General features: G+C 45.1%; 1 protein-coding gene across 1 annotated transcript in view; it reads left to right on the top strand.

The window, feature by feature from the left end:
* The window catches only part of AUTS2 (activator of transcription and developmental regulator AUTS2), an 819,578-nt gene that overhangs the window by 362,832 nt on the left and 442,490 nt on the right, over positions 1–14,256 (top strand). Inside the window, exon 3 of the mRNA XM_058037438.1 lies at positions 12,189–12,290. Coding sequence (XP_057893421.1) covers positions 12,189–12,290 — 102 coding nt within the window. The remainder of the gene's footprint in view (positions 1–12,188; positions 12,291–14,256) is intronic.

Raw genomic sequence — 14,256 nt, 5'->3', positions numbered from 1 at the left:
TTCAAGGTGAAACTTTGAACTGGAGGGATGGATGGATGGATGGATGGATGGATGGATGGATGGATGGATGGATGGATGGATAATGGATGTAATGGATGGATGGATGGATGGATGGATGGATGGATGGATGGATGATGGATGGATGGATGGATGGATGGATGGATGGATGGATGGATGGATGGATGATGGATGGATGGATGGATGGATGGATGGATGGATGGATGGATAATGGATGGATGGATGGATGGATGGATGGATGGATGGATGGATGGATGATGGATGGATGGATGGATGGATGGATGGATGGATGGATGGATGGACAGAACAGTCAGAAAGCACAGTGCTGCAATGTATTTTACATTATTGCTTAGATGAGGGAAAGAGAAAGGTATGCAAAAAGAAAAATGAAGACCCAAAATGCTGGGATAGCTGAGTGTGTTCAGAGCTCTCCTGTAAATTCGGGATAGCTGAGTGTGTTCAGAGCCCCCCTCGAGATGCTGGGATAGCTGAGTGTGTTCAGAGCCCCCCTCAGGATGCTGGGGTGCTGACTCTGCCCAGAGCTTCCCTCTGACAGTGGCAGGTGCAGCACAAGTGTTCCCCAGTGGCACCTTGCCATCTATCAGAACTAATCCAGATTCAAACAACTTCAACAATAGTTCTTCCTTTTGCTTTTCTCCTGAGTTATTTGTGATGACTAAACTCATCTCCACATCAATGACAGCTGCTAATGAATTCAGATGCTTCATTCCCTTCCCTTCTGTGCTGCTTCAAATAGATTTTCTTTGCCAGATACTTCAGCTTCCCTTTCCTGCTAACAAATTGGTACTGAGGTATATTGTTGTGACTTCTGCTTCTGCCATTCAAGCAGGAGGAAAATACAATATGTATAGATGTGAGTTATATGTCAAAATGCTTTTACTCCCTCTCCCCCCTCCTCCCTTCACATTATTAAATTATAGAGAAATGCTATCATAATAGCCTCTTGGCCAAGTCACTGAGAGCAGAGTTATGGCTCCCTTGATAAATTGCAAAACATTATTAAGTTTTGCTCTTTGGGCTGAGAGTATTGGCATAAAAGGACATCAACCCCAGTCAGATTGGTCTTGATTGCTGCTTAATTGCTGCTTGTTTGTGTTAGCGATCATGTGGTTTGATTGATCTTGCCCTGCTTTTGTCATTATTGTTACAACTTCCTAGTTTTCTCCTTGTACAGAGACCACAGGATGACTTTTAAGTCTTGAATAATTTATCTAGCTGGGCAGTTAAACGGCTTAAAATAGTATTAGAGTTTTAAGCCAATAGCTCAACCTTCAAATCATTATTTATGCAACCAACTTATTAAATATTTATTCTGGGCTTATATTGAACAATGAAATAACAGGGCTCCTTTATGTTAGCAGTGGTAAGCATCCCGAGGTCCATCCATTAATACTGATACTTCCTCCTTCAAGACATTTATTTACTTCTGTAATGTTAGCTGGTGTCACATTAGTGGTCTGCACTGAGGAAGGAAAGGATGGTGGTCACCATGCCTTAATTCAAGCCAGTGAGTACAGTCACTGCTTTTTCTCAGGCTGCTTCACCTCTTTAGGTATTCCAAAAGGTCTCATCCTTTCTTGCATCTCCTTTGCACCTGAGGAACAGCTATCCTGTGGGCTTGAAACAGGTGGAACTCCACAGGAGCTTCCTTGGGGTTGTGTTCCCCCTCATTAAAGCAGATGGAGGCTCTTAGCTGGATTTGCGGACAGTTCTAGAGCTGCTGTTGGAGTTTTTCAACCTGGCCTATTTTCTGCTTGTTTCATCATGAGATTGATCTGATTTTCTTACTAAGGTGTTCTTTCCCTGAGTTACACATTTCAAAGGCAGCCAGAGGCCTGCCTTAGAAAGTTGAGTATCAGACACTGGGCTCAGTGCCACCTCCTCTGAAACAGGCACAAAATGTTGGGGTAAAACTGCCAGCTTGGGTCTCCATTCTCTGCATGAGCAAAGCCTAAATGAGACCTCAAAAAGCAGTCCCTGGTGGAAAGTGCTGCAGTCAATGCACGTGCACTGCTCCTTGTTGGGCACTCCTGGGGAGAGGGGGGCCAGGCAGGGCAGCAAGAGCTCATGACTCTCCCCAGAACACTTAAATCTGGTTTGGGGATGTGCAGAGCAGAAGTGAGAAGTGTAAGTGGTGTAAATGTCTGAATAACAACCAGAAATTGTACATGGATGGATGGATGGATGGATGGATGGATGGATGGATGGATGGATGGATGGATGATGGATGGATGGATGGATGGTGGATGGATGGATGGATGGATGGATGGATGGATGGATGGATGGATCAGAATGGGGATGGATGGATGGATGGATGGATGGATGGATGGATGGATGGATGGACGGATGGATGGATGATGGATGGATGATGGATGGATGATGGATGGATGATGGATGGATGATGGATGGACGGATGGATGGATGGATCAGAATGGGGATGGATGGATGGATGGATGGATGGATGGATCAGAGTGTGGATGGATGGATGGATGGATGGATGGATGGATGGATGGATGGATGGATGGATGGATGGATGATGGATGGATGGATGGATGATGGATGGATGGATGATGGATGGATGGATGGATGGATGGATGGATGGATGGATGGATGATGGATGGATGAGAATGTGGATGGATGTGTATCCATGCAGACAAGGATGGCACTCCTGTGGCACTGCACATCTGTGTTTCTCAGAGGTGGTTTTTAAGCAGACAAAGACAAGTTTCCCCTACACAGGGCCTAGGGAGGGGCTGTAAATCCATGCTGGGACACCAAGAAGCCCAGCAGCAGGGCTGGGTGAGCCTGGCAGGGCAGGTGGGTGCCAGCCTGGCTGCAGCCCCTCTGGCTGTCCCTGAGCAGCCCAAGCCTGGCTCCCCATCCCTCTCTGCTCCCAGCCTGGGCTGTGCAGGCTGCCTGCACAGATTGATTGGTACAATGGAGAGCTTTGCAAGGTGTAATTTTAAAGGCCGTGTTTCTCACTGTGCAACCATCAAAATGCAAAGGGTCAGGAGAAGCCTATATTTTTTTGCAATTCAGCTTTTGAAGTGTGCTGAAATACGCTTCATTTGCTGCAATTGCCAACAGCTTGCTGTTTCATACCACTCTTAACAGGAGCTGGGGAACAGAGCGAGTCTGTTACACTTTCTGTGGTGTATAATGTATGTATGATTCTGGGGTGTGATGAGTTTATGCCAAATTTATCTTTGATTTCTGTATAAACAGCACAGAAAAAATGATGGGCTGCATTCTCTGTGAAACTTAGATAAAACAGAGCTACAGACCTCCTTCAGAGTACCTTCTGTGTGCTGTGGATCTAAGGTTGCCCAAGCATATAATGAAGGAGAAGAGGATCTGGAAATAAATGCCTGTTTCTTTCTCCCCCACCCCCGCCTGGCGAGGATGCTGTTTATTCTTAGCCTGTGTTGCTTCAGCTCCTGCTCCTGCCAGCAGAGCCCCATCCCTTGGTGTGTCTGCAATAACAATGCTAAATAGCCAAATTCTCCCCGGGAGCACAGGGGGGGAGCTCTGCTCCTTTGCTGCATCTCCCCCACTTAAGGTTGTAGGGGATGAGTTCCCCTACTCCAATTTCTTGAGCAAGTGCAGCAGCAGACTCTGGATCAGCTCAGAGGCAGCAGGAAATGACCAGCAGTGCTGTAGAATAAGTGAGTTAAAGACACCCTTGTTCTGTATCATCGAGCTGATTAGAAAATTGTTTGTAGTTATTTGTTCAATTTAGATTTTTTTTTTAATTGTCAACAGGAAATTGAAAGAATGTACATATGCTTATTCTTGTTTTTTCCATAAAAAGAGTTTTGGAACAGAAAAGTTATTTTTTTCTTCTAATTAAAGGTGGGAAGGAAACAAAAGATAAGATGTTGTCTTTGTGGTTTACCTCACTTTTACCATAAAAGTAAGCAAAAAAATTAAGCTTCATTTCTGGTAGGGATGTCAGATCCCAGGATGATGGCATGGAGGCCTGCGTCCTCAGAAGCTGGCAATTTCTTGGAGCATCTGCATTGGTTGTCATAAGATTGTATATCAAGAGGTAAACAGAGAGCCTCTCCTAATGTTTTATTGTATCTCTCAGGTAACAAGATTTTTCTTCCCTGAGGTGAAAAATGTCTTTGCATTAATAATGTTCAGAGTCCACACATGGTGTGAATTCTTTTTCCATATTTACTGCCTAAACTTGTGTGCTGTAAATATTCTTCCTCCTCATTATCTCCCCTCTGGTTTGCTTTCCTTGTGCTGCTGCCCTGTTTAGGCAGTTGTGGTGTGCATGGCCTTGTTAGAATTACAGTGGAGAGGTCTTGCTTCAGACCCAAAGCACCTTCAATGCTTTGGTGACATGGGAGTGCTGTACAAGGAGTATTTGTCTAACTTCTGTCAGCAGCAGGAGAGATATAAATAGAAGTTTTGAAATGAACAGCTTTTAATCATGATTGAAATCAGAAATAACAGCCCTTGATTTATCCTGTTGTTTTTTGGTTATTTCTTGCCATGCAGTTCTCCTTTTGTTTATTTTCATACAGCCAGATTTGTTCTTGATCATTGATAAAATATGTTTGCTTTGCAATCTGACATTGAGTTCTGCACGAGATGTGCTGCTGCTCTTTTCTGGCTGGTTGAAGGCACGTGTCCTGGTTTAGGGCAAATTTGGGAGAAAACCTCCAAAGGGGCCCCTCCACAAAGCAAACCCACACAGCTTCTCCCCCCAGCTGGTTTGGGATGCATTCCTTGGAGAGAAGTGGAAGGAACCTGTTCATTTAACAGGCACAGCACCCCCAGCACACGGAATGAACAATACCAGGTGACACCACTCTGGCACTGCTCTGACAAAGATGACAAATTCAGAAAGTCTCTCTGGGGGTGGTCGCTCTGTTCTCAGTCCCTCCTGTGCTGGGGCAGCTGCTGCAGCCACAAGGTGCAAACTCTCGGTGTTCCCAGGGCCCAGCCCGGAGCAGGCTCGAGTGGGTCCAAAAGAGGGAAAGGAGAAACAGTCCAGGGGAAATTTGGACTGTTTAGCTAAACTAGCTAATGAGCAGAAGCAATAGCAAGAGCAAAGCAGAAGCAAGAGCAAAGCAAAAAGCAAAAACAACACCATGTACTGCCCTGTCTGTGTGTCCTGCCAGCCGTGGGGAAGCAGAATTTCTGCTGCTCAGAGTGACTCTGAGATATGTACAAGCTTCTTCTTTTTCCCAGACTAGACATCGAAGGACTCAGGATTCTTTTGTTCTCATTTGCAAGGTTGTTTATTATTTCTTATCTACACCATTCTTTCTCTGACCCGCCACAGGTCTGTCTGGCAGCTTGGGGTGAGGCACACTGACACCCTCAGAGGTGGTGTTGTCTTTTTATACTAAAAACTACATGTACATTATTTACCATAACTTTCCAATACCTATCACCTATGTTAGACAGTGAGCTTCTACTCTAAACCAATCTAAAAGTGTCACCATCACACCAGAAAATGGAGACCAGAAAAGAAGGAGAAAGGCTGAACACATCCAGATTAGTCCATCTTGTCTCCTGAATCCCCAAAATTCTACATTTTCACCCTGTGATAAATTCACTATCATTCTACTTAAACTTTCTTGACTTGTAATTCTTCATATAAAGGTTGGTAATTGTTTTTTCCATGGGTCAAGATCAAAGGCACAGGGGTCTTGGGCTCTGTGCCAAGGTGTCTGGGCCCCCTGACAGGGTCTCGAGTCCTCCAGGGCAGCCAGAGGAGTTTCCTGGGTTCTGACAGCGGGGGAGTGGCTGATAACAAAATAAAACAAAAAACATTCGCTCTTCAGAGCCAGTCTTAAAGGCACAGAACATGATATCCAGCATGAACAGAACACACCAATGGGGACACAAGCATTGTAACATCACCCTAGGACAGCACCCGGGGCTGTGTGTGCTGGGCAGGGCAGGGCTGGGCTGGGTTGTCTGTGCAGCCTGGCCTCTCTGGATGTCAGAGCCCTGCAGGATGGCCCAGCAGGCCAGGGCTGTGCTGGATAACTGGGATCTCACTGCCTTCAGCCAGGCTTCCATCTCCAGGCTGTGATCTCTGGCCTTAGGAGCAGCTTGTGTGATGGTGTTCACAGGGCTCTTGGATGAGGGGAGAGACCAGGATCTGACTCCATGTTTCAGAAGGCTGATTTATTATTTTATGATATATATTACATTAAAACTATACTAAAAGAATAGAAGAAAAGGTTTCATCAGAAGGCCAGCTAAGAATAGAATAGCAAAGAATGATAACAAAGGTTTGTGGCTCGGACTCTCTGTCTGAGCCAGCTGACTGTGATTGGCCATTAATTAGAAACAACCACATGAGACCAATCCCAGATGCACCTGTTGCATTCCACAGCAGCAGATAACCATTGTTTACATTTTGTTCCTGAGGCCTCCCAGCTTCTCAGGAGGAAAAATCCTAAGGAAAGGATTTTCCATAAAAGATGTCTGTGACAGCTTGCACTCATCAGCAGCCCCTGGTGTGTCTGTGCTTCTGCCTGGATCCGTGTGTGCCTCACTGGGGAAAAGGCTGTGCCTGCCAGAAGTGACCAAAATTCCCATTCCTGAGTCCTGTTCCATGCTGGGAAAAGGCCAGAGAGCAACTGGGGGCAGTGGAAATGTGTGTGTGCTGTGCCCTGCTCAGGACAAACTCCTGCTATGGGTCATGAGTGGGGCTGGGCTGTGCCTGGCCAGGATTTTGGGAAGCATTCCTAATGGCACATGCAGGAGTAGCTGAGCTGAGCTGGGGAATTCCCTCACCCAGGTGGGAGCAGGGGCTGCCTCACCCTTGCCAAGGCTGTTTCAATAAAGGATGACAGGCAGAAGTGGAAGTGGAATTCTCCTCCCCACAGCAGGGCTCTGCCATCTCTCAGGGAGCAGGTGTCCCCTCCCTTCAGGACTCTGGCTGTGCTCTAACAGGGAGAGGTGGGAGTATTCATAACTTTAAAGTATAATGTAGTGAAATAATCCTTTAATTCCATATGGCATAGAAGCTCAGGCACCTCAACACTATACTGTAGATTTACTGCTGCCAAATGGTGTGGGGTTTTTAAATTAAAATATATTTGAAAATAAAAAAGCTCAGGAGAGCCACATTTGGGTGTTTTTGACATGATATATAAGCTCTGTGAAAAAGGCTTTTGCCAAATTCTCAGCTGGTTTATTTATTTTGCTTCTTGTTGATGGGCTACAATGGAATTATCTAAAGTGGCTTTGGGATCCAGCACAGCCAACTGTGACCCCAAGAGCATGATGCTCCCTGGAGTCTGGGGTTCAGCTGCCCTTCCATCCTCCCTTACACTTTTAACATGATCAGCTCTGTCCTTTCTCCTTTTCCTGGCTGGGAGAAGAGGCCACAGAGAGCCCTGCTGCCATGGATTACCCTTAGGAGAGTTTTTATGGCTTTGTCCCCTCCTGTCATGTCACAGAAGTGTCTGGCTGGCACGGCAGCTCTAGGTCTGTCCTGCTCCTAAACGTGAGAGTTTAGCTCTGCTCTGCCCTCTCACACTGAATGGAGCCCAGCAGAGCTGCTTTCCCTGGACACAGATGAATATTCAGTTTGCACTTTCACTGTCACAAAGTAGGGCTGAGTGTTTCCCTGCTGCAAAAATAGTTCTGCTAGATTCCAGGTCACCTGAAAATCTCTCCGTGGGCTGACAGAAGAGTTGCTGTTAGCACTTGCTGTGACAGCAGTTTCATGTTGATGCTTCTGCAGCTATTTTGGTTTATTCATAATTTTTGGATGGTTTCTGTGGGACCTTCAGGCTTGAGCTTCATCAAATGGTGCCTCTTGGTGTTCCATATCTTGTTCCTCTCCTCTCTGTGCTCTCAGTGTCCCTCATGCCAGTGCCCAGCTTTGCCTCCATCCCTCATCACTCTGCAGAGCTGTGACTGAAGTTTTGTGACTCAAAACCACATCACGGCTGAGGCCAAACTCCCCCAGCCCCTCTCACACCCCTCCTCAGCAGGGCAGGGGAGGGAAGAGGTTTCTGAGGTAAAGGCAAGGAAATCACCCATTATTGTCATGGGCAAAACAGTCTCCACTTGGGGGAAAAAATTCAATTTATTTTCAATAAAAATAGGTTTGAGTAGTCAGAACAATGACAAAAATTGCAATGCCACCCTGTGCCCCCCAACTCAGCTTCCCTCCTCCATCCCTGGCTGTGGTGCAGTGGAATCCACCACCACCCCCTGGAGAAACTGCCCTGGTGGAAAAATCCTCCCAACAATCCAGTTTTGGAGAGCAGGGAACACCTATTCCTCTCTGTTTGGGGCAGGTGTGGTGAAGAATCAGAAATAAAACCTTCTGCTGAGCCCTCAGCCAGCAACCACCCTTCCAAATCTGCTTTTTGGCCTTTTCCTTTAATAGAAATGTAGTTAGGACTTTATGCAGTTCTGCTTGACTTCTGGTGTCCTCCAGCAGATTCAAAGGCATTACAAACAGATTCTGTAGTGCAGTGAAGATTTTTAAAAATGCAATGCTAAGAATGACCAAGAACTAGAAAAGTTTTGGAGCAGTGGGTGTGCCCCAGGATTGGGTCCTGTGTGGCTCAGCCTGGGCAAGTGTTCCTGAGGTGCTTTTTTTGCATGTACCCATCTCTGTCTAGGGGAGTCCCTGAGACTGCACAGATTCCTTGTGAGTCAGAGACACTCTGAGTTTTTAGGGTTTTGGGCTTTCAATCTAGAAAATGTCTCTATCTCCTCTTTGTGAGACCCTTTAGATGGATCCCTTCGTGGACAAATTCATCCCCACTGTGAAAGCACAGAATCAAAGTCACTTTTTGTAAACCCTTTTGCACTCCTTGCCTGGTGCAAATGAGAAGAATTAATGCTGTGTTAATGTGGGAAGTTCTCAGTGAGACCTGTGTAGAACCACAGAATAACCTGAGTGGGAAGGGACCCTCAAGGATCACCCAGTGCAGTCCCAGCCCTGCACAGGCAGGAATAATGGGATTTTTGTGCTGCTGCTGTTTGCATGGGGTACTGCAGCCATGATATTTGATGAAAAATCCTTTCCTTAGGATTCTTCCTCCTGAGAAGCTGAGAGGCCTCAGGAACAAAATGTAAACATTGATTATCTGCTGCTGGGGAATGCAACAGGTACATCTGTGATTGTCCCATGTGGTTGTTTCTAATTAATGGCCAATCACAGTCAGCTGGCTCGGACAGAGAGTCTGAGCCACAAACCTTTGTTATCATTCTTTCCTTTTCTATTCTTAGCTTAGCCAGCCTTCTGATGAAATCCTTTCTTCTATTCTTTTAGTATAGTTTTAATGTAATATATATAAATAATAAATCAGCCTTCTGAAACATGGAGTCAGATCCTCATCTCTTCCCTCATCCTCAGACCCCTGTGAACACCATCACAGGGTACCTGCTAGAAACAACAGAGGAACAAGAGCTCTCAACATTGCACTTCAATTTTTTTCCAAGGAAAGTTGCATTTCCGTGGGGAAGCTGATTTTGGGGTTCCTGTGTGCCCCAGGTGATGAATGAGATGCACAGAGTGTAACTAAAGATCCCCTCTGTTATCTGTGGGCCTCTTGAGCAGCCCTGTGCTGTTTCAGCATTGTTTTTAGCAGCTGAATCTGTGCAAATGTATTGAGATGAAATGACCCATGGCCTGTCCACATTAAGTGTTCTCATGTGAGTTTGAGTGTAACTTTAGGTTCTTAAGAGAAGACAACGGGCACATTTCCATGCTTTACTTTTTTAATTCAACACAGATTGATGGGTTCTGGAATAAAATGCAAACCCTCAACAGTTTGGCACATGGAGAAGCTCAGCTTGGAAAAAAAGAAAGGAAAATATGGAAAGCTTATAAATCTTAACTTGGACTTATTTCTGAGTTTGCTGTCTAGTCCCTGCAGTCCCTCACTTTTTTTTTCTACAGAGTTTCAGGCTCAGATGTCTTCATCATGTTCTCTTACTCCTTATAAATTGTGTCTAGAAAATTGACACCTGCTGGGTTTTTCTTCTCTTCTCTGTAAATAGCTGGAATTCGTGATGCAGAAGAATTATAAAACTGGGCTGTTATTATTAGTTAGCAAATAACTAATGTGTGAAGATTGTGTACAAACTAAATTTAGGTTCTAGAAATAAAATCTAAGGCTGGAAAAAAAATTCTTAACGCCCCACTTGCAATAAGAACTTTTCCATCATTGGGTGGATGTTGACAAAAGACCAAGTCAAGGAAACTTGATCCATTTTCCTTTGGGTGGGTAAATGCTAAACTTGGGACCATAAAATTACAGGACATGGAGGTCCTAGATCAGATCAGGGAGTTATAGATGAAGTGTAAGACTTCTTGAATTCGTTATCCTCCCCTCTGCCTCCAAGAGCTGCTCCCAAGATCTCTTAGATCTGGCTGATAAACCGTTCCATTGGAAATAAAAATCATTTTACTGGGAATGTTCTGGCTGAGCTGTGGAATATTTAGTTTATTTATTGAATTGTAAGTGTCTGACAAATAGCTCTGGTCCTTCTGCTGCATTTTCTTTGGGCTGAGAGTTTGCCTGTGCCATTTTTTGCAGTTGTGCTCATGCCTTGCAACTCAGTTGTGCGTTGGAACTTTTAGTTCCATGGACTTTGTGTCCTTATTTTGATTTGACTGAAAGAGAGTGCCCAAAGCTTCCCTTTAGTGGTGAGGGGAGCAAGGAATTAAGGAGAAGTGGCACAAAAATACCAAACTTGCAGATGCAGTTTGCTCTGGCAGTGGTAGGGAGAAAATGATAACCTGAGGGTGAGGATGCTTTTTGTGCTCCTTCAGTGACCCTGGGAGGGAGCTACTGTGGCTGTGGGTGAACAGAGAGTACAGGTAGGAGAACATCAGCCCAAGTGTAGGTTTGATTTGTGTGCACCTGTAAAAGTGCATTTGTGTGAATTTTTGTGTGTGCTTGTTTCTGGGAGAACTGGAAATAAATGAGAGAGAGAAAAGAATGAGGGGAAAGAAGGGTGATGGAGAATGTTGGAAGAGGAACCTTTGGTCTCCAATCATGGCATGGAGATGAATGAATACCTGCTCCAGTAGAGTGTGAATGGAACTTACCATCATCATATTAACAATCAGAATAAGTTAGCAGGAGTTGTTTGGTGTTTCTTATATGGATATTGATAAGTGTAGTAGGTCTCACATAAAATATTTCTTTTGGTACCTCACCAAGTATTTTCTCTGCATTTACCTCTGCTTCCAGTATTTATGTGTGTGATCTTAAGTCTAAATTTCTGGAAGAGCTTTCTTGCTCACCAGAGTTAGTTCAAACAAAGCATCAGCAAGGCTAAATGAAAATTTCAATACATTCAAGCAAAACATAGGGAAGGATACTTTAAAACAAAGATATGCATTTTCAGCATTGCAGGGGACGTGGATCATCTCTTCCTCTTGCTCTCTAGGTGTGCATGTGCTGCTCATGGATGTGTGTAATGGGTGTCTGTGAATGTTCCTCTCAGTACAATGCTGTGTGATGTGGTGACCTTAACAGTCCAAAGTGTAAGAGAAAGCAGATGTGTTCTCAATTGTAATGAAAATGTAGTTTAGGAGTTTTTTTGTAGTTTTTTTTATTACTATGCCAGTAAAGTTCATTAAAGCTGGTTTGAAAAACAAAAGCAGTTTGATACCTATTAAGTAGATCCTGTTGTTTTATGAACATTGAGGTTTGTTGGTTGAAAATTGTTTAGAGTGCCAGGCAGTGTGGTTCAGGGCTAGTCCAGCAAAAGAAAGGCTTCACTGGAGTGGTGACCTCCTCTTCCCCTGGGGAGACTCCCACTGATCTCAGGTCCTCAATGCTCCTATGCTGTAAGGAGGGAGGAACTGATGCTGTGAGTGCTGCATTGTGGTGGAAAACAAAACTTCATCCATGGCAGAAATACCTTGAGAAGCCTGAAAGGTGAAGGTCTCAGAGGAAGGTTTCAGACTGTGATTTCCTTGGGCCATGAGTGTTGTTGGGACACGAGGGAGCTCCTGCCTGCAGCAGCTGCAGCTCCCCAGGTCCGTGGTGTCCCTGGGCTGTGCCTGACACAGGGACACGGAGCACTGGCACAGAGCCACACTGCTGCTGCTGGGAGGGCATAAAGGACAGTGGGAGAAGGGCTCTCACCTGAACCAGGCTCAACCCCTGCTGTCTTTGTGTCTCCTCGTGCAGCTCAAGGCAGGCCAGCACAGCTGCCGGGACAGCGACAGCGAGAGCGCCAGCGGCGAGTCCAAGGGCTTCCAGCGCAGCAGCTCCCGGGAGAGGCTCAGCGATGTAAGTGCAGCTGGGGATTGGGGCCTGGGATGGCTTGTGGCTAAAATCTCCTTCCTTTTGGGGCTTCAGCTGAGACATGGGGGTCAGAACATTAACCTAGAGTAGGAAGAGAAAATTAACTCAGAGTAGGAAGAGATCCCGCACACCCTGGTGCTGAATAAAGATGCACACCGACTTTACAGCTCCTACAGGGTGTGGGGTTTTGGCAAATCACAGGAGATAAAGAGGTAACTCAGGTCTCCTTCCGTGGTTCAGTAAACTTCCTAAAGATTGATGCAATGTCTTTCTGTGTGCAAACACTCAGCTCTTTGGAAGCAGTTGAAGGCCATTTAATGAAGTTAAGATGTTCTGCATAGCTGAGAAGTGAGTAACATTTTTACCCCAAGTGGTGGAGGGAAAGAATGTATTTCTTTGGGCTACATACTGTCTTTATGAGAAGTATTTGAGTGTCTAGAGAGACTCAGTTATGTATAATGAATTGATATAACATGGCCAACAATAGCATAAGCTCTGCCTTTGCTGCTCTACCTAAAGTGCTGTGGAAGGGCCTGAGATGGCAACCCTGTGGAAAGTGTTTTTCTCCATGGGAGAATGCTGCTCATTCACCAGTGACACACATGAGTTGTTCTGACAGAGCACTGACTACAGAAATCTTTCTGTTGCTGCAATTAGATTACTATTTATTATGTGTACCGTCACAATCCTTGAGTGTTTTATTCATGGCTCTGTGTCCTCTGTGCCACATGCTTTACAGCACAGAATATAAAGAAAGCCTTGTCCCAACAGAGTGTCTAAATTGGGGATTTTGTAGGTCAGATCCTTTGCTGGTAAAAGCATGGATAGCTACATCAGTCAACCCAATTTGTACCAGCCAGCAATCTGGCCCTACTTTTAACTAACCCACATTTTGGAAATGGGGATTTTATCGATAGCATGTCTGTGTAGATTTGGATGACAGATACCAGATGGTGTCCTCTATAGGCCAATCCAATAAAACTGAACTGAGCAGGCATTAAAAGAAATACCTTTGTAGAGGATACATTTCGTTGTGCAAATTTAAGCCTGAAGGCACACAGCTAGCAATTTTTGCTGATTTGTGCATATCACTGGAACAGATGCCTGATTTTTTTTTTTCTTTCTGTGTGAAAGTGTGAAATGTGTAGCACTCTCTCTCCACATCCCTTTGTCACATTTAGAGGTCCATTTCTTCCCCAGAGCCAGCCTTTATGGGTTACATTCAGCTAAACACTTCAGAGCTTGCCCTTCATAGCTGTCAGCTGAGGTCAGTCTCAGGGCTGTGAGATCTCTTTGGAAGAGGAGAGTGAAGCCAGAGGAGGCAGTAAGGAAATGCTCTGTACAGGTAGCAGTGGAAGGCAGCTGGATGTCAGCCTGTCACCATCATCACCCTGGCTTATCTGAGCCCTGTGGCAGCTGGGGAGCCTCTGCAACCAACTTCACAATTACACAGCACCTTCAGCAAAAAATGTCACAGCTCCTTACAAACGTGGTTTTAATTTAGCTTTGTCATTCCCTTGCCATGTTGTGAGTGGAGAGCTCTGAGGTTTATTGGGCTTCTCAGCAGCTCACAGAATTGCACTGTCAGACCTGGCAGTGAGAGCAGAGTCCTGGGTCCCCTTCCACCCATCAAATCCAGTTTTTCTCTGATGTTTTTACAATACTTTTCCTTTGTCTCGGTGCTGTGGCAAATTAAAAGGAAGTAGAGAGCAAATACATCTTCCCTAGTGCACCCAGGAGAGGACAGAGGGATTCACAGGTTGCTCAAAAGCAACGTTATGTAAATATATGTGGAGATGTATATTTTAAAGTGTTATAAATAATTTATGTTTTGCTTAATAAGGAAACTTCCTTTGCTTTGATAATTCATTGCAATACAAGCATGTCTCTGTGGTCTGGGATCACCAGTTCAGCTGAGATTTGAAAAACACTCACAAGACAGCTCTCACTG

Source organism: Melospiza georgiana, chromosome 19 (genome assembly GCF_028018845.1).
Source record: "Melospiza georgiana isolate bMelGeo1 chromosome 19, bMelGeo1.pri, whole genome shotgun sequence".
In the NCBI taxonomy this organism is placed as follows: domain Eukaryota; kingdom Metazoa; phylum Chordata; class Aves; order Passeriformes; family Passerellidae; genus Melospiza; species Melospiza georgiana.
This window is presented reverse-complemented; position numbering and strand designations above follow the sequence as displayed.